Source organism: Phyllopteryx taeniolatus, chromosome 5 (genome assembly GCF_024500385.1).
Source record: "Phyllopteryx taeniolatus isolate TA_2022b chromosome 5, UOR_Ptae_1.2, whole genome shotgun sequence".
Lineage (NCBI taxonomy): Eukaryota > Metazoa > Chordata > Actinopteri > Syngnathiformes > Syngnathidae > Phyllopteryx > Phyllopteryx taeniolatus.
This window is the reverse complement of record NC_084506.1, coordinates 28,000,167-28,020,206: the sequence shown is the minus strand read 5'-3', so window position 1 is coordinate 28,020,206 and position 20,040 is coordinate 28,000,167. Positions and strand designations below refer to the sequence as shown.

Sequence of the window (20,040 nt, the reverse complement as noted above, 5' to 3'; positions counted from 1 at the left end):
AATACAATATCTGCCTTTATAAATATTCAACCATCCACTTTCTAATGTTTATGGAACGGTCATTGTTTTCCTTATTATATACTGTTTTTGGATTAGCAACAATAGCACACATCTCATTATAATGGCAGTTAGCAAAACAGTATTATAAAATTAATAAAGAATAATAACAGTAATACAATTATATTACATCTGTATCCAAGAAGCTCACTGAGCATTTTTTTGCAGGCTCAAAATATTCTAAAAAGTTTCCTCTGTCAAATGAATTGCTCTTTGACAGTGTCGATCAAAACTGGGAATTACCGGTAGGCTCTCTGTCAAGGTCAAATTCTCTTGACTAGATCGCCATTAGATCGTGCAGTTGTACTTTGGCCAATGCGTATCCATATTTCAATAAAGGGAAGCAAAGCATCATAGCAAACACGTGAATATGTGATCATCTGCCTAGAATCAGGAAACAGAATCTTACTATGAATTCTAGTCTTACGGTCTATCGAGTCAGCAAAAACCTCTCCATAGATCATCCAGTAGGGCATATAGAAAATGTTCCTGGCCAGGCGCCACGTGGGCTCCTCGTCGGGGTGCAGGATGGCTTGGCGGGCCACCCCGAAGCTCATGAGCACCACCAGCATGATGACCACAAAGTACATCATATCGATCATCTGAAAGACATGCAGATGACTGTCACAAACTGACTGGCTGCGACTTTATTGTGTTCTTGAGACCTACCATCTTTCCTATCATCATCACGTAGGGCCCCAGGTATTTGTTAACTCCGAAGATGTCCAGTACGCGGATGTACCAGAAGATGATGTCTATGCAGTAGATGACTCTACCGTAGCCCATGTAGGGCTCACGCTGCAGCCTGAGCATGAGGCCCAGGAGGAAGGTGGAGATGGCCACCAGGTCGGTGATGTTCCAGTACTCCTCCAGCCACACGCTTATCTTCTGTTTTAGCTTGCCAGGCTCTGACATCAGGATCTCCAGATGGGAAACAAATATAGCCACTGAGAACTACAGTGGGCGGATTCCATTTTTTTCTCATTTTTAGATTAAGTGCAGACTACAAATGAGCAGGAAAAATATGCCTATATTTCATAAGGAAAACTGGTCTAAATCAAGGTTTAGTTCCAATTTTGACATACAGGGGGCAGTCCTTTATTGCACTCAGCACTTTTCCCGTTTCATCAGTGAAACACTGTGCCAGCTTCCATTTCCAAGATGGCCCCGCCCATGAAACCAATATTCACCACCCGCAAAAACATCGGAGAAAGTGAGGTTCAGAGATTGATAGAAGACTCACAAAGTAAGTAGTAATATAGCTTGGGTGCCAGAGCATCTGCATGTTACGATAAAAGAAAGTTATTTATTATTTTTGATGCCATATTGGTAAGATTTGACAGATGTTTGGATTTAGACCACTTTTTTTTTTTTTTTAATCCCAGTTTGTTTCTTTTCCTTTAGGCAACCTAGATGATACCAACCGGGATCCACCCTATAAACGTGAAGTTGATATTACCTTAGTTTATGGATAAAAGTGCAATCACTATGATCCAATATGAATATATAACATGATCCAAGTCCGAAATGATTATATTTGGCAAAAATGCCCATAATCTGATTCAAATTTTGTAACTGCAAGTATTCAGAAGCAATCATTTCCTTATGAATCACCAAGATATAAATCCCCCAGATTTTATTGCAGACATAAAAACTTCAAATCACTGTCTTGCAAAATGACAAAAACACAGTTGCCTCACTCTATTGTAGTTCTCAGTTCTCAATTCTTAATTGAGAGATTGATAAAAACGTCACCCGGGATAGTAAGACTGAATCGCGTTTACCTGTCTGACTTTTTCACTGCCGAGGGTAAGGATGTAAGCAATGACGGTCCACTCTTGTAAGGACGGCCATCGCTCCATCTTCACCAGGATGATGTAGTTGTATAACATAAGGTAGCCCAGATAGCATATCTGGAAGAGGAATAACACATAGAAAATTATAAGATTTTTTTTTTTTTACCCTAATCAATAAATGACCTAGCCCATCCATACATTTTAAAAATCAGAGGTGGCACTTGAGTACAAAAGTTTGCCCACTGCTGCCATTGGGTTTGGACTCCAAGGTTACTTTTTACATTTTTCCCACCACCAAAAAGTCAAGCGCCAACAGTACACAAGCGATACATTTAAGATTAAAATAACGTTGACAAATGTTTCAGGTGAAAACTTACTGTGTTGAACCAGAATTTGGTAAATGGGGCATCATAAAATTCAAATAATCTTTTGCCGATGGGGATTTTGCGTACATTTGCATTGCCTTCCTCTTCATCCCCCCTCCGGGAAGTGGCATCGTTGGGGTCCTAGAACATACAGAAAAAGAAAATTTTACTGGCGGAGGGGGTAACATTCTCAGAGAAAGAGGCTATTTCTGTCCTTTAAGGTACAATACAAGCTAAAGTAGCCGATTCAGGATAATTAAATTGTGACTGTAAAAGTGACACCCTTGAGGGTACAACCCCAGTGGCAAACCATTATACCCTAAAAGCTAAAATGATGTCCTTTTTTGTTATAGTGTAGACAGTCACTTCAGACCAAAGATGCAGCACAGAAGTTGTGGGGAAGTACTGCACTCAAAGCCCTTCAGAACTGAAAAGATTAATCAAATAAATGAAAACATGAAAATGAAATTAAAATAAAACAAAGACAGAGGCTGTGCCACTATGATTCTGGGGGTGGTCTGCTCCATTGATTCTATATTGACTACTCAAACTGTGAAAATAAAATCAATATTCATACCTTTATTCAGATCCTCCCAAAGGGGCCCTATTTCCTATTTTTTGTGTGTATGTGTAATGTTGTTGTACTATGTACTGTTTTACAAAGTCAAAATGCCTGCTGTAAAAAAAGGTCACTAAAACAACTAACGTGGTGGTCTACCACTTGGATAGTCCTGTATACGTACAGTAGATATTAAAAGTATACACACCCCACTGTTCAATGTGCCTCTTACTAACCCCAAATAGAGTTCAGTTGTTCTCATTGGCTTTTCCGGAGATTATTTTGCTTTCTAGCCAAATCCTGAAGGTTTTATGCTTTCATTGACCGATATTAGTGAATCACTGTGTCTTTTGATTATTTTTTTTTTATATCACAAAAACCTCAATAGTGTGTAATTTTTGTATCAACTGTGTGTACAAGGTGATTCAATGATTGTCATTTTAAGGATAATTAAGCGGTTAAAGATAAGGATAAAGACTTTTTGAAAGGATCAGGAAGCATCCTTCGCCACAGCTGCCCCTGATGCTGTCCAACTCCTCTGTGTCAACCGTCAAGACCTTCAAGTTCCTTGGAATTACAGTCCAGACCTGAAGTGGGAGACCCACATCAACTCCATCCTCAAAAAGGCCCAGCAGAGGATGTACTTCCTGCGGCTTCCGAGGAAGCAAGGCCTGCCACAGGAGCTGCTGAGGCAGTTCTACACAGCAGTCATCAAATCAATCCTGTGTTCATCCATCACAGTGTGGTTTGGTGCTGCCACAAAAAAGGACAAACTCCAACTGCAATGGACAATTAGGACTGCCGGTAAAATTGTCGGTACTCCCCTACCCACCCTTGAGGACTTGCACGCTGCCAGAACTAAGACAAGAGCATGCAAAATCCTCTTGGAACCACCACCTCTTCCATGTCCTTCCCTCAGGTAGGCGCTATCGATCAATGTAAACTAAAACCAGCAGACATTCCAACAGCTTCTTCCCTCTTGCCATTAAATTGCTCGAGGCTAAGTGACTCTCCGTAGTCTCAAAAGTATTATTCTCAAAATGGCTGTCTATTGTCGTACTAGAGCGGCTCCAACGACGGGAGAAAAATTCCTAGTGTATTTTTGACATACTTGGCATATAAAGAGGATTCTAATTCTGAAATACAGTATATCAGACAGCAGGAAGAATTTGAACACATAACGGTTTGTCTTGAGCAAGACCTTGCTGGATTTTGTGTCATCATCTTTGTCTTTTCCCTCTTCTTTGCCTCCAGGCGCAATGTAGGACATGTCATCCCCGAGACGGAAATCCAGCAGAAGAATCAGTGGAGGAAAGATGATTCCCAAAATAACCTATTGTTAAAAAAGAAAAAAAAAGTGGCGTGAGATTAGAGTTTATATCTGCATGTTTTATTAGGTAAGATATCGCACACAAGGACCTTGAGGCCTGGGTTCTTGCCGATCCTTAAGCAGCCCATCCACATGTCTGTGAGCAACATCTGGCTGCACGTGTGGGCGATGAAGTCTCGTTGCTTGGCGGCCACGGCCAGCTTCAGACAGGTGGAGTTGCTCCAGTTCACCAGCTCATAGGTCAACAGCTTCATGGCCACTTGCTCGTCGCGCTTGTACGACTGGTCCAGCAGCTCATAGGCCAGCTGGCCAAACTCTCTACACGAAAGAACGACATCATAAATGATGAAATCAATCTATCCATTTCCTATAGGGTTTGTCATCAAGAGGATGGCCGCAGAACTGCAGCCTATGCTAGCTGACTTTGGGCTAGAAGTGGCATGAACTCTGAACTGGCCATCAGCCAATCGAAGGACATGTCAGGGTTCTTACGCATTTGTGATTTCAAAATTCCATACTTGTTTTTAAAAAAAATTTTTTTTTTAAATGCAGCCCAGTTTGCATAACCCAGAGCAAACTGTAGGCCGGTCCCAAGCCCGAATAAATGCAAAGGGTTCTGTCGCCATTAACCTACAGGGCAACGGTGAAAATTCAGCTACTGCCTGGTTGAAGACAAGGGAGCGGTAGAAACCGGGTTCTTAGGCAGAAAGACAAGAGGAAAGCAGAGAGCCTAGAACTGAATGTGGGGACTTTGAATGTTGGGACGATGACAGCGAAAGCTTGGGAGTTGGTTGACATGATGATGAGCAGAAAGGTTGATATATTGTGTGTACAGGAGGGCAGGTGGAAAGGCAGTAAGGTTAGAAGCTTAGGGGCAGGGTTCAAATTATTTTGCCATGGTGTAGACGGAAAGAGAAATGGAGTAGGGGTTATTTTAAAAAGAGTTAGCTTAGAATGTCTTGGAGGTGAAAAGAGTATTAGATCGAGTGATGAGGCTGAAACTTGAAATTGAGGGTGTTATGTATAATGTGAATAGTGGCTATGGCACACAGGTAGGATGTGACCTAGAGGTGAAAGAGAAATTCTGGAAGGAGCTAGACCAAGTAATTCTGAGCATTCTAGAAAGAGAGAGTTGTGATTGGTGCACATTGTAATGGACATGTTGGTGAAGAAAACAGGGGCGATGAAGAAGTTCGGCATCCAGGAAAGGAACCTTGAGGCACAGATGGTGGTAGACTGCAAAAAGGATGGAAATGGCTGTAGTGAACACTTTCTTCCAGAAAAGGCAGGAACATAGGGTGACCTACAAGAGCGGAGGTAGAAGCACGCAGGTGGATTACATTTTGCACAGATGATGTAATCTCAAGTAGGCTAGTGACTGTAAGGTTGTGGTAAGGGACTGTGTGACTAGACAGCATAGGATGGTGGTGTGTAAGACAACTGTGGTGGTGGGAAGGAAGATTAAGAAGACAAAGGCAGAGCATAAACCATGGGGTGGAAGCTGAGAAAGGACGAGTGATTTGCGGCTTTTCAAGAAGAGGTGAGACAGGGTCTTGGTGGACAGGAGGAGCTTCCAGAAGACTGGACCACGACAGCCAAGGTGATCAGAGAGACAGGCAGGAGAGTACTTGGTATATCTTCTGGTAGGAAAGGAGAGAAGGAGACTTGGTGGTGTAACCTCAAAGTACAGGAAATCATACAAGGAAATAGGTTAGCTAAGAAGAAGTGGGCGACTGGGAGGACTGAGGCGTGGACAAAGGAATACATGGAGATGTGACGTAGGGCGGAGGTACAAGTGGCAAATGCCAAACGAGGAACATGATGGATGACGTGTGGCAGGTTGGACACTAAAGAAGGAGAAAAAGATCTATCCAGGTTGGCCAGACAGAGGGATAGAGATGGGAAAGATGTGCAGCAGGTTAGGATGATTAAGGATAGAGATGGAAACGTGTTGACTGGTGCCGTAGTGTGGTAGACAGAAGTAAAGAATACTTTTGAGGAATTGATGAATGAGGAAAATGAGAGAGAAGGAAGAGTAGAAGAGACATGTGTGGTGGACCAGGAAGTAGCAATGATTAGTGGGGGAAGTTAGAAAGGCACGAAAGAGGATGAAACATGGAAAGGCAGTTGGTCATGATGACATACCTGTGGAGTTATGGAAGCATCTAGGAGAAGTGGCTGTGGAGTTTTTGACCAGCTTGTTCAACAGAATTCTAGCAGCTGAGAAAATACCTGAGGACTGGAGGAAAAGTGTGCCTGGTGCCCATTTTTAAGAACATGGGTGGTGTCCAGAGCTGTGGGAACTATAGAGGAATAAAGTTGATGAGCCGCACAATGAAGTTATGGGAAAGAGTAGTGGAGGTTTGACTCAGGACAGGAGTATTTGTGAGCAACAGTATGGTTTCATGCCTAGAAAGAGTACCACAGGTGCATTATTTGCCTTGAGGATGTTGATGGAAAAGTACAGAAAGTCAGAAGGAGCTACATTGTGTTTTTGTAGACCTGTAGAAAGCCTATGACAGAGTACCCAGAGAGGAACTGTGCTACTGCATGTGGAAGTTTGGAGCGGCTGAGGAGTATGTTCGAATAATACAGGACATGTACGGGGGCATCAGAACAGTGGTGAGGTGTCTTGTAGGTGTGACAGAGGAGTTGAAAGTGGAGGTGGGACTGCATCAGGGATCAGCCCTGAGCCCCTTCCTGTTTGCAGCGGTGATGGATAGGTTGACAGATGAGGTTAGACTGGAGTCCCCGTGGACCATGATGTTCGCAGATGACATTGTGATCTCCAGTGAAAGCAGGGAGCAGGTGGAGGAAGAGTTAGAAAGGTGGAGGCATGCGCTGGAAATGAGAGGAATGAAGATTAGCTAAAGTAAAACAGAATATACTGTATGTGCATGAATGAGAGAGGTGGAGGGAGAAGAGATAGCGAGGGTGGAGGACTTTAAATACTTGGGGTCACTGTGGCAAGCACGTGGTTGGTGTTCACTGTACTTCCCTGTGAAGCCCATGTGAAGAATTATAAGATTCAAAACAAACCAGGACACTAACTTTGAGTTGTTCTCCAGGTCTTGGGAGATGTCATCCACTAGCTCGCTCTCAGAGCACTCATGGGCCATGGCCTTGAACAGTTTGCAGGCCACCAGGGCCTTAGCCATGGCCTCTTCTCCACGCTGCCAAAGGAAGAGCGACATCTTCTGGCGCTTCATCAGCACGGCCCACAGCATCAGCTCGTGGAAGGGATACTTGAAGCGACACACCTCCGGGTCATCCACGTCAATGTCCACCTCTTCCTCCTTTTTCTTTTTAGCCTTTTTCTTGCCTTTTGGTCGAGGTTCATCATCCTACAAACGTGAAAAATAAGAGATAGTCTTCCATAATGTTTGCATTTTATTACAACATCCATGTTGTTCGGCCGCAGAAAGATGCCTCACCTCCATCCCGAGAAGCTTGAGAGCTTTGGGCTGAGAAAACAGGACACACGGTCATCAGTATCAAACAGACAAATGACTCTAAACGACTAACGAGACCATTTTTTTATTCACTACGCCCATGCGCACCCTTTTAAGTCCATACAAAGTATTGTAGAGGTTGCGGAAAGCCTTCCTGGTGTATTTGCTCCTGTAAGCTCCGCCCATGAGGTACTCCAGCACCAAGCCAATGTCAATCAAGGTGATCTGGTAATCTGGGGGAAGGTTTCCCTACAAAGAAATCAATAAGATCGTGTGAAATAACACAGTTTACACACACACGCACACACAAACTACTCAAAAGAAATAACCAACATCCAGCAAAAAGATTATTTTACCTTTTTGACATCTCTAACTACAGCATGTAGCGTGTTTGCAGGCCCAAGTTTCTAATAGAAGAAAAAAGCAAGTCAAAAATAGCCAGTAGTTGTATCCCTCTGCAAACTACGACCACAATTAGAAACATTTGGTTAAGTGAACACGCTCATTATTATTGTTGTAAAGACAATGTTTGCTACAGTGCTTCTCAGATCCCCGAACACTGTTACCAGTGAGTGCAGAGAACATTACGGGCCCACCGTATTGTACAACTCCTCCAGTCTTGGGATGGTGAGGAAGTGGTGAATATTGACACCATTCTCCAGAAGCAGCTTGACAAAGTCCACTCTGTCCAGCACAAGAGCATCCATCATGGCCTGTTCCAGAGAATTTACCTGATAAAAAAAATAGGAATATAGGTTCATTATTATTTATAAATCATACAATCTGAGGTCCGTGCTTCTTTTTTTAATTTAAATTTGTTTAAAGTTCATTTTTACCCAACGAATGAGCTCCAACTTCCGTGGATCTGTTTCCTCTGGAGGTTCAGGCTTAGCCTTTCCTTTGCCCTTCCCCTTCTTGCCTCTGGTTTTGTTGCGAGGGGCACTGGCAGGACTCTTCTGCTTCTCCTGGGACAGGATCAGCGCGGTCGTCGTGCTCGCGATTGCACCGGCAGGCTGACCATGCAAAAAGATAGATGATAAAAGATGTAAATCCTTTGTTGACCACTCAAAACAAAATATTTGCTTCGATGAACATGTCAGTGCCATCAGAAGTGTGCCATTGTGTACGGATAAGACAGTCAAATTACTTAGTCATGTTGTCAATGTAACAATGTACTCGGGACGGATGTTCTGATGAAAACTATGGCTAAAGTTTTGATGACAATTATTTAAAATTATAAGTTACACCTCAGCCTCAGTGTATATGGGGGATTGATTGCAAGAGATTGGAGAAGATTGACTTTTATTGTTTGTTCTGTAATTTGTTGACAGATCCCCGAACACTGTTACCAGTGAGTGCAGAGAACATTACGGGCCCACGTTCACACTCACATTCACACCTAGAGACAATTTAGAATCATTATGAAACAATAATAATAATAATAAAACATTTCTTGTATTCTATTTTTCATTGTATATAATTATTTCTTTTTTGCTGCTGCGCAAAAATGGCTTCACCAAAAATATTTTCCCACATTTGTAGTTGACGCTTTAACATTGTAATGCATTGATGTGGAATGACGACTTGACACATATTGTGAGCCGTGCACCACTCACCGGTAAATTATGTCCGTAGACAAAGATGTGATTGCGCGCAATGTCCACTCGGTTCCAGGCCAGAGCCAAACTGAGCTGGTCGGCCGCTGAAGCATTCGTGCCTGATGACACACAAACAAAAAGGGGTACAGATGCAAGAAAAGGTCAAAGAAAAGGCAGTGTGTGGCGTGCTGCCGCAGAACTCCATGCACTGATGTTTTGGTTGTGATAGTACCTTTTAACAAGGCCGTAAGAATGGCCATTTCTATATCTTGCTGACCCTCAGAACCCATTCGAAAAACGGTGATCTATTTGTGAGGAAGAAACAAAGACAATTTGAAAAAAAAAAAAAAGACGGACGTTGTGAGGAATGCGGGATGCGATGACATTAAAATGAATGGAATTGGGGTTACAAAGTGGCACTGTAGAGTCTTCGGTTAACCTAATATTCATATTTTGGAGATGTGGGAGGAAGTTGGAGTAGCCAGAGAAAACCCTTGCAAGCACGTGGTGAAGGTGCAAACTCCACACAAGAAGGTCGGAGATGAGACTTGACCCCAGAACGTCTTGATTGTGAGGCAGATGTACAAACCATTAAATCAACGCGCTGCCCCATCGAATATATATAGAATGGATACAGGTACATCTCAATAAATTGGAATATGGTAAAGTACATTGCAGTACTCAAAGATTATATAGATTCATTAAATACGTACTTTTCAGAGTGCAAATTCCTGCCAAATTTCAACATTAAAAATCATTCCATTGTTTCTTCACTGTTACATAATATTCTAGTTTCTAGAGGTGGTGGATTTGGGGTTTTCATTTGCTGTAATCTATAATCATCAAAAATATAAATATACACTATATTAAAACCAATCATGAAATATTTCCCTCTGAGTGTGTACTTTCATCTCACTGAGTTTCACTTTTTGAATTGAACTACCTGACTAAATGAAGCTTTTAACGAACTATGTTTAATGTTTTCATGACCATTTTCACTGCAAACATTTTGTCATATTAAGAGAGCAAATAACAGGACAGACACAGTTGAAAGGATTATGTAAAAAAAAAAAAAAACACACACACAAAAACAATTTCTGAAAAACTTGTTGGAGGTGTGGTGCATGGTCCAAGGAAGAGCTCGCTACAAGTTCTTGAGGATCTGGATAAAGGTGCAGATACAATAATTGATTTTTACCTTTTGAGTAACTGAGGCATTCATGGAAATGAACCAGAATTATAATGGCACCCTCTGTCGTTTTAACATCCTCAATGAAACAGGAAGCAGTCTGCTAAAATGTACAGATGAACAAACTCAAATGTGACACTCAACAAATGTTTTTCACTCGTTAACTGTTCAAGCAGTCTGATCTTGAGCTTATGAGCGTTGAATTCTAGTTATATAGGGTTATTACAACAAACAACCAAGCTAATTGTGTCTGAGACTTTTGCAAAGAACTGTGGATCATTTTTATTGAATTTTGCCACCCTAAATGGAACGCGTGCAAACAAGCACACGTGGCCTCGGACGTGTGATGGGAGCATTGTTTGTCACCACTGAGTGCCCTGCACTTGACCTTTGGAGCACAAGCAGCCAATTTAGACAAAAGACTATTTGCCTCGGAACGGACTTGACGGTGTCACGTGAAATTAGACAGACGCTGTCGATCATACGTGCATTTGGGGTTAATGGGATTAGGCTGGCATGACAGCAACATCCTCGAGGTTGGTATGGAGGTGAAAAATGTTGGCGAATGTTGTAAGGCAACCATTGTCTTGTGGTGAATAGTTTCTTCTGGGGGTGGGGGACGTGAATGTTGCTGAGTGATAGTGTTTTTTGATAGTGTCTATTTTTTTAAATATATTTTACAAAATTTTTTTGCCAGCTGCTCACTAGGGATGAATTTAGGATGAAGAGATTATGCTACAGAACTAGACAGTGATTCACGTGTGGGTCATGACACTTTTAAACTAAGAGCATAAAAAGCTCAACTTTTAAATTGTGTCACATTGTCTGGTTCGCAATTAAATGTTATGGGGAAAAAAAACAAAAAAAACAAGTGCTTGTTGTGGTGATCATGATCTGTATGGGTTAAAAAAAAGTCAGTTTAAGTTGCTTATCTGGGTGTGTGAGGGCATTAGGCGGTCTAATACACGAGGGTTAGAGGTTGCAGGTTCTCTGGTGATACAGTGTGACAGCACTCTGGGTTGAGAGGAACCCATTGAGGATTATAGCGATGGATCTTCCATCTGTGTCGTGTAGTGTATGCTTACTGTAACTGCATGAGGCATGAGTCAGTGCAAAGTCGTGTGCTCGGATCTTTCCCGTCCAAATGTATGGAGTGTGCGGATTAAACTAATCACATCACTTTATTCCAAATGATGCGCCTTCATTGATTCAACAAGCGGACACTTTGGAGAAACACTTTTGCGATTAAAGCACTCTCTTTTAGCACTTTGTGCACATCTTCCCAGTGCAGTGACACTGAAGGTCGCCACTTTGCAACCTTTGGCTTGATGCATGAGGATGATGATAAAACTGCAGATTATTCCACATTCCACACATGAACACAGCGAGGAGGGGAAATGACAAGCGGGTGGCGAGGATTATATTGATTCAATATGTTAATTGAAAAAAAAAAAAAAAAAAAAAACGTGAGCGGATGAATGAGCATGGAGACCAAATGCTTGACATACATGTTTATTGAGGCACAAATCACTTTCAAATGGTGTAGAAAAGACATTCCGTTGGTTTTTAACAGTTATTTCCCTTACTTACCAGTTCCCTCTTCTTCATGCACTCCATCACCATGAGGAGGATTTGCTGCGACTGGCTTTTGGTGTAGTTGAACGTCTTCTGAATGGTCACCAGGAGTTGGTCTCGCACGTCGTCGTTGACAAGCCTGGAGGAGTTTATTCAAGTTTGAGGTGTATGCGTGACGATCTAATAACAGTTCAGGGGATATGTGTAAATCACACATCAATCTCAAGGCCTGCAGGCCAGATTTGGCCCTCCAGGTCATTTTATGTGGCTTGCAGAAGCTTGCCACAAATTTCTCTTGATGTCTTTCTAAAACTAGCCATAAAAATGCTAATAATCAAATGGAAGGGCAATTATGTAATCTGATGGGGCAATTATTAGGGTTCCCACACAGAACATACTGGTTGGGAACCAACCCAAAAACCTTGCAGACTCTCCCAGACTCTTTAGATGGAGCCAAAGCAATGACAAATGTTATTTTTATTGAACAATAATTCACACTGTTCAAACTGTTACTTTTGAACTTCCTTTATTTCCTAAATAGAAGACAAACTAAAATGCTGCACTATTCTAAAAATAAAAGATTTGGGCTGTTTCAATTTAATTGTCATCAAAGCTGTCCCTGTTTAGACAAACGCAGTTCTTTGGAATTTTGTTCCTAACTGTATTACAGTGGAGTCCAGACTATGGCCCGGGGGCCACTTGTGGCCCACATCCATGTTGTTGCGGGCCACACTATATACTAAAATTAATAATTCACACGGGCCGAGCGGTTTGCCTGCTTGGGTGTGATGCCCTTTCTTCTACTACTAGTACTACCACTAGTACAAATACTAGTATTATTACTCGTACTACTACTAGGGATAGTAATAGTAATACATTACATACATTATATAAATGTGTACATTTTACAACAATACAAGAATAAAATTTCTATTCATAATGCCCCAGAGAATAAAGATAATTCAATTACAGCAGCAAATAGTGCAAATTGTGATTGTTTGCTCCACTTTCCTCTCCTCGTCAAGGTCATCTTAGTTCAGATTGCTCGTTTTGTTTCTGAAATTTGAGATGGGATTCTGCTGCTGTTCAGTACATGGGCAGATCTAGTTTAGTAGGATACAGGGCCGCTGGTCACCCCAAAATCCTAAAAAAAATCTTTCTTTATCTCTTTATCACCGAACTGTTTTTTTTTTTTTAAATCAATATATATAGTAGATATAAAATAATATATAATTGCTGAGCATATCTTTACCTACACTGATGGGCTGATTTTAGCATGTTACTGTAAATAAATTATGTGATTTCACCATTATACGTAACTGTACCCTACAAGCAACCATAAGTACATTTTGATGAAAACAAGTGTGACGCCCTCAGGTCTAAAAGCTCACCCTCCGTCCTCTGAGAACTTGTGCGCAAAAGAAATGATGTCAGAGGCGCGGCCGCTGCCATCGCACACCACCACCGGAATCGGAGGCTCATCTCGCAGACTCTCCAGTGCGATGGAGATAATGTTCGGACCTCCTTCCACTATCAAACACACCAGTGGGACACCCTGGCCCAGACCTGTAAAACACACCAGAAATCGTCAATATTTTTATTTAAAATTTTTTTTTCAACTTGAACTTTTAAGTACACCACATGGCTGAGAGTGGGATGTGGATGTGAGAGCGCATAAAATGCCAGAAGAGGGAGCGAGCGAAGTCTGTGGTGACAGCTGAGCATCCCTTTGCTGTCCCTGCCTTATCTGAGCTCCAGGCATAGGATGACAAAGGGAAGCCCATGGGTCACATAGGAAACTCGTCATGAAAGGCGTCATCAAAGTTGAAGCCCCCCGGTAGTCTCCCCACAATGTGTCTGGCGTCACTTACGGGTGTTGATCTTCTGCAGCGAGATGTGCTTCTCCAGCAGGCGCCGCAGTTTGACCTCAGAGCCGTACTTGCCGCAGGTGCCGTTGTCGGTCAGGATGAAATGCGAGTGGCTGTTGTTGAGCACAGCCAGCTTGCTTAGCGGGTTGGCCATCGTCTGGTAGGGTCTGGTCACCTGAAAGGAGAAGTTCTCATCAGCTTCTTTTTCATTGAAGGGCCTCCTTTCCTCATGGATTTTGGCTTTGGATGCTCACATCTTTCCCAATGAGGTCCTCTTTGTTCTGCAGGATGCCCCACGGGGCGATTCCTATTGCGCACACTTTCCCCCGTGACTTGGAGGAATGGTCCTTTAAGGCATCTCCCACATGACGGATCACACCTAAGATAAACACATTGTTGCCCCAAATAAAAAAACAAAAATGTAACAAAAAGTATACAGAGTGATATAATGATGATCTTGTCTCAGTTTACTCACAAATGTATTTAGTGTGAAATCTGGGCCCGTTTAATTGAACACAAAGCTATTGTTCTGTTGTACGAATAGCCATCTGACATTTAGTGGAAGAGCATTTAGTTGTTCTGCCTGTCACTATACATCATTGGCATAAAGAGATGACCAAAGATACATTATTTGTAGTTAATAAATGAGAATTTTTGGACCAATTAAATGAAAAAGGATCATTTCCCAGGGGGCACCTCTGTAAAGGTGGTATAGAAATGGATGGATGGGAAACACAGTAATATTTGCATCATCACATCATCACCCAGCTTGCCCTCCAAAAAGCTCTTCATTATAGTGTTTAAACCTGTCACAATGGGTCACAATGGGTCACCCCCCGCCCCCCACCCAGCCAGGACATTTCAGAAGAACCATTATGTAATAACAGTTGAGTGCAGGGCTAATCTTCTAATGTCACTAATAGTTATTTGTTAAGTGAACAGAAAACGAATTATCCCGGGCTGTCGTAGTCGGCGTCCTCACCTGTGTTGACTCCGCCTGTGAAGATCCAAGCGCCCGTGGTGACGGCCGCTTTAATCAGGCCTTTGCCAAAAACCTGCTTGAGTTTGGGCTGGAGGTCGAAGTTTTGGAGGCCTCCGTGCACGGAGATGAGTAACGTGGGCAGCTCCAGCTGCCAGTCCTTCACCATCAGATGCAGCAGGTTGTCAGGTTTGGTGTCATAGGAGACTCGGATGTACTGGAGTGGAGAAGATGAGATTCACGACAATCGTAGCATTGGTACGTTTCACTTAGGAGTCAATTCTGCTCACCATGGCCTTGTTGATGAAACCTCCACCCTGGAACTCAATCACGCCGAAAGAATCCGTCGGGTAGGTCCTGGTGTGCTTGATCACGCTCCATTTGTCTCTGGGGGTGTCGATCTGCACGAGCTGGTGGGCCTCCTCCAGGGAGTTGGCGCCGGGTGGGATGGCCACGTGTTGCGTTGTCAGCTGACCGCACGAACATCTAAAAAGAATGCATGACAAGACTCATTCTCAGTCATATGGCAAATGGGGTGCAAAGGGGTTAGTTAGTTGGTTTTATGGTATACTCTTGACTAGTCGAGTTTAGACAGTGGAGTTGGATTAGGAGATTCTTTATTCTGGGTTTGTCCATGGTTAGTTTTAGGGTATTTTGGGGATAGAGTAGGTTTTAACACAGGGTATATTTTGGGCTCGTTTAGTTTAGAACCTAGGGTTATTGTTACTATATTCCAATTTTTAGCCCATGATTAATGTACAGCATATTCATGGCTACTCCACTGTTTACCATACAGTTAGGGTGTATTGTGGGCTTGTCCAGTTATACACCGAAGTTTAGGTATATCGTATTCTGGGCTAGTTAGGTCTACACCCCGACATTAGCGTACAAACAGGTCTCGTCCAGTTTTCATCCCCCGTGGTTTAGGTGAAGGTCTATTCTGAACTACTTTGGGCATAATTTAAAAATGAAACAATACAAATATTGAAATAGTCAAAGAAAACAATGTTAACAAAGTTAAAAAATAACATTTTTTTTTTTTTTTTTTTACCAAATTCTATGCAAGAATCTGGATTTCAACAGGACAGTGTATTTCAAATTATTTTTCTAATTACAAACTGACCATACATATTTAGAAGACCCGTATTACCTGGTGGTGTCCTTAGTGGGAAAGATGTGAATGCATTCTCTTTTCAGAAACGTCCTTTCAATCCAAACCCGCTGTGCCTGAGAAGATAAAAGAAAGAAAAAGACAAAGTGTTTGGGTCAGTTTTTTTTTTGTCACAGTAGAAGCAGCCACCGAACATCATCACACAAAAGCAGTCGGCCACACGCTGCGTTCAAAAACTGCTTCTCCTCTGATGCGCTTCCAACTTGGAGCAAAAAATAACCTGAGTTGAGCGCAAAATTTCTGTGCTATTGTCAAGCGTGAATGACTAATTAAAAGTAGAGCAATTGGAGCTCCGCTTTCCAGGAAAGCGTTGGCAGCGGCAGTGAAAACAGTTGAAAAACAGTAACATTGTTTTCATTGCTTCACCAGCTCCAACACTTTTCCTGGACTAAATTGTTATTTTTTTGGCCTTTCGACTTAAGATCATATGAGTGTGACTAAAAGACACAACTAATGGATTCTTACGGCTGCCTTGTGATTTTCTATCACGAGAGCTGCCACTGTTCTCTGTTTTGATCCCTGCAAAATGTCTTAGGCAATGAATGTAGACTGTTATAATAATAGTTATTGACTACTTTTTTCCCCATCATCTATGATGAATTGATTGATTGATTGATGAATATTGCAATGTTAATAATTATCTTCTGTGACAGTTTTAAAAAAAAAATTTTTACCCATTACTTTTTTTTTTTTAAATCCAACAATGTCATTAATGTTTAGTAGCTGAAAAACAATCCCTTCAAGTTGACATTTTGAACCAAATAAAAAAAAAACACAAATAATTGCAATCATTTGCAACAACATATTAATATTTGTGTCTGTCATAGTGGATGATTTGATAAATAAACCTGTTGCTCATCCACAAATAAATCCACTTTGTACCTTTGCCACGAGGTCGCATTTACATTAAAGAAGTTTTGCCATATAATTTAAGTTTTAAAGCATTGCAGAAGCTCCACTTACATAAAAACCTTTGGTCCGAGCGTGCTGAGTCGCCTCTCTAAGAAGCTGAGGTGAAAAGTGAGCTGAAGCTGGAGCGCTGCTGCTGCTGCTGTTGCTGGAGTCTCACTGAATCCCACAGGACATGACACTTGTTCACTTTATGAGGGCCAGCTAATATGATGAGCATGTGAGCGGGCTCTTTGTTCGGCCCAGTCTCATGACTCCAGTTCAAGGTAATCCTTTTGGGAGTCCCATGACCCCCTTCTCCATGCCTACAGGGTATTTTCACCCACCGCTTGAACAAGGCACAATAAATCTACTTTGATAAGCGGCCCCTAATCTCCCAATTTGTTCAAACTCTTTTTCTTGCCGTTGCCCTTGCAGCAGTGCTGAAGAAGAAGAAGTTTGTGCGCCGCAACAAGTTGATGCTTGCAGACTTTTCATTGGAAAACAAGCACCCCCGAAACCCCCAACCATCATTTCCAGCTACTTTGATTTCAACCCAAATTTGCATAATTGAGAGAATTGGACGCAGCCATTCTTTTGAAGGCCGCCTTGTTAAGCCATGACTGCTCTCCAGCTGGGAGCAAGGTCAGTCAATACTAATTGCAGTTAATCTCTATTTCCACCATGTTCTGGTGGAGGAAAAGATAGAGCTTATTTGTTTGTATATGCACAAGGTGTTGACAAAATTCGAGTTTAAATGTGTGTGAAAAAGAACCCTGCTTGTCACATAAGAACTGGCAATTAAGACTATTTCAAGTTCTCAAGGGCTTTGTGGCACTTACTTAAATAAGCAGGTGAAGGCATTAGCTGAGCTGGAAGTTAGCAAACACAAAGTCAGAGAGGTTTTAAAACCTTATGTGAAATGGTCGCACCAGCACTCCTTTTATGGTTGAGCACTATGAGAAAAAAAGAAGTCTGGGAACTCGAGAAGACAAATTGAAATGTCCCGAACCAGACACTTTTCGGTGTAGCTCTGGGGGACGCTGTTAATTATAGAAGAAGAAAACAAACACATTTTCAGAGGGTTTTGGCCGACATGACGCAGTTGTTTCAGCGTACTTAAACTCATTAAGCACAGCAATGAAAACCCCATGCAGCTGCCTCGCTAGAGCTGCCTCCGAGCGCTTAACGAAAAACCTTGAAGATTTGGATATACTGGCGGATCACATTGTGTCACACGGGGAAAATTAACAAGAATTACGACAAGCCTCGGCACAATAAACAACATTCATTCCAAACATGCGGCAGTTAGGAAACAGCCAACAATAAAATAATGGACCATTGTGGGTGGGATGAAATGTCACTTTTTTTGTGCAATTGGGAAATGATCGCGAAAACCAAAAGTACTCATACCCTGGTAAAGTTTGGAGTTTTATTTGTTGAATGTGCATCCTCTACCTAGAGCCAACGCAAGAAAGTTACAGAAGACTGGAACCTTTTAAAAGGATTATGGGAACATAACATAATACAGGGCAGTGTTTCCGAGCCCTGATTGAACCAAGACCCCAAATCTACATTAGAAAAATCTTATTGCACACCACCACAAAAAACGGTCACAAAAGATACTGAAATAATGATTACTCTATCTTGTCTCAATTTACTAACAGATTTACTTTGTGTGAAATGTGGACCTGTGTAGTTAAATACAAAAGCTATATTTCTGTTGTATGAATGGCAAAAGGGGTGGATACACTTATCTACAGTATATACTATTATTAAGGTAATTGTACCTTCCGACATCATGTGCAAGACCATTTAATTGCTCTGCCTGTCACGATATGTCGCTGGCATAGATAGATGAACAAGTATTCGTTATCTGTTGCAAATATGTCTTCTTTTTTTGGACCAAAGATAGTGAAATTGGATAATTTCAGCACAGTGGTTGGGAATCACCAATTTAGGGCGTTGTAGTGAAATTGGATAATTTCAGCACAGTGGTTGGGAATCACCAATTTAGGGCGTTGTAGTGAAATTGGATAATTTCAGCACAGTGGTTGGGAATCACCAATTTAGGGCGTTGTAATCAACTATAAATGTCGCAAATTGGATTTGCATGTATTGAGAAAGAATATGAAGATGTTTGAACTTGGAATTTTAAAAAAATGAAAACTGCAAATATCTTTTTAAATAATGTCACTGTCCTCGTGTACTCTTTTCAATATTCCACTTACACTCACCTTTTTGTGCTGCAGTCACATGGGCCAGGTCTCCTGACCCGCAGCTTAGCGAAAAAGGAGATCACAGCAAATTTGTTCCACTGCAGCGACAATTCCGTGTAACTTATCACAGAAACCCAGAATCACAAGTATAATAGTACAAAAAAAGGAGTTTCCTTTCTTTCTGCTCATGGCAACATATTTGATGGAAGTGATGGATCCACATGTGTCGAAAGACTATTTTGAGGGAGAACAGGCACAAGTGGAAATTGGTTGTAAAGGATTTGGGGGTCCAGTGTGGAATGTGATGTCACCATGGTTGAAGATAAAAGACACTAATTGCTTGGCTTTGCCGCTCAGTGTTGGCGTGGTTGGAGTTTGATGCGGCGTGAAGGGAAGGAAACCCATGTGGAATCCTTTACTGTTTAAGGAATATTTCAGAGGCACGGGCCGAATAAAAAGCAGTCTTTCACCGGCTTGCACTTGACTTAGTGGGGAGGGGGGCATTTGCTACACGAACATCACACCCACGAGGTACGAGCTCGATCTCGTGGTAGACAAATTTGCATTAACCGTGAAACTAGCTGTTTTCACTCAGTGTAAAGGCACTCAATTGTCATCTTGGGTTTGAAAATCCAGTTAGCCATCACATGAGAGCAACATGTCACTGATTAGCCTCGCCTGTGGACGCAGTCATAAGACATGTTTTAAAGCGGTTGCGCCCTCTTTGCCCCCAAGGAATGTTGTACCCAAGACAAGCCACGGGGAAAAGTACATCAGCAGAATCTAAAACTTGTACTGGATACCACTTTACAATAAAGGGACACTTATTAAGGGTTGATTGATGATTTATTTTGTATATGAAATGAGAGTGGCCTCCTCCTTTCATAGTTTTAAAAGAAACACTTTTTTTCCTCATTGTCCAACATGAAATCAGAATAAGCCCTTCCTGTTTAAGGTCAATTAGGATGAACAAAATCATGTCAATTTACTAAAT

The 20,040-nt window shown here is 41.9% G+C and overlaps 1 protein-coding gene across 2 annotated transcripts in view; it reads right to left on the bottom strand.

Annotated features, from left to right (window-relative positions):
• The window catches only part of LOC133478420 (transient receptor potential cation channel subfamily M member 1-like), a 33,933-nt gene that overhangs the window by 5,804 nt on the left and 8,089 nt on the right, over positions 1–20,040 (bottom strand). Inside the window, exons 3-23 of one of the 2 annotated variants that reach the window (XM_061774468.1) lie at positions 15,919–15,995; positions 15,059–15,254; positions 14,772–14,985; positions 14,044–14,168; positions 13,793–13,964; positions 13,313–13,487; positions 11,937–12,060; positions 9,390–9,462; positions 9,176–9,276; positions 8,396–8,572; positions 8,156–8,290; positions 7,916–7,966; positions 7,668–7,808; positions 7,542–7,571; positions 7,159–7,451; positions 4,197–4,425; positions 3,979–4,110; positions 2,231–2,359; positions 1,842–1,970; positions 727–978; positions 485–659 (exon numbers count right to left, since the gene is read on the bottom strand). In XM_061774468.1, the coding sequence (XP_061630452.1) occupies positions 485–659; positions 727–978; positions 1,842–1,970; positions 2,231–2,359; positions 3,979–4,110; positions 4,197–4,425; positions 7,159–7,451; positions 7,542–7,571; positions 7,668–7,808; positions 7,916–7,966; positions 8,156–8,290; positions 8,396–8,572; positions 9,176–9,276; positions 9,390–9,462; positions 11,937–12,060; positions 13,313–13,487; positions 13,793–13,964; positions 14,044–14,168; positions 14,772–14,985; positions 15,059–15,254; positions 15,919–15,995 (3,130 nt within the window). Of the gene's footprint in view, positions 1–484; positions 660–726; positions 979–1,841; positions 1,971–2,230; positions 2,360–3,978; positions 4,111–4,196; positions 4,426–7,158; positions 7,452–7,541; positions 7,572–7,667; positions 7,809–7,915; positions 7,967–8,155; positions 8,291–8,395; positions 8,573–9,175; positions 9,277–9,389; positions 9,463–11,842; positions 12,061–13,312; positions 13,488–13,792; positions 13,965–14,043; positions 14,169–14,771; positions 14,986–15,058; positions 15,255–15,918; positions 15,996–20,040 lie in introns of those variants that run through there. The other variant, XM_061774467.1, reaches the window with a different exon arrangement.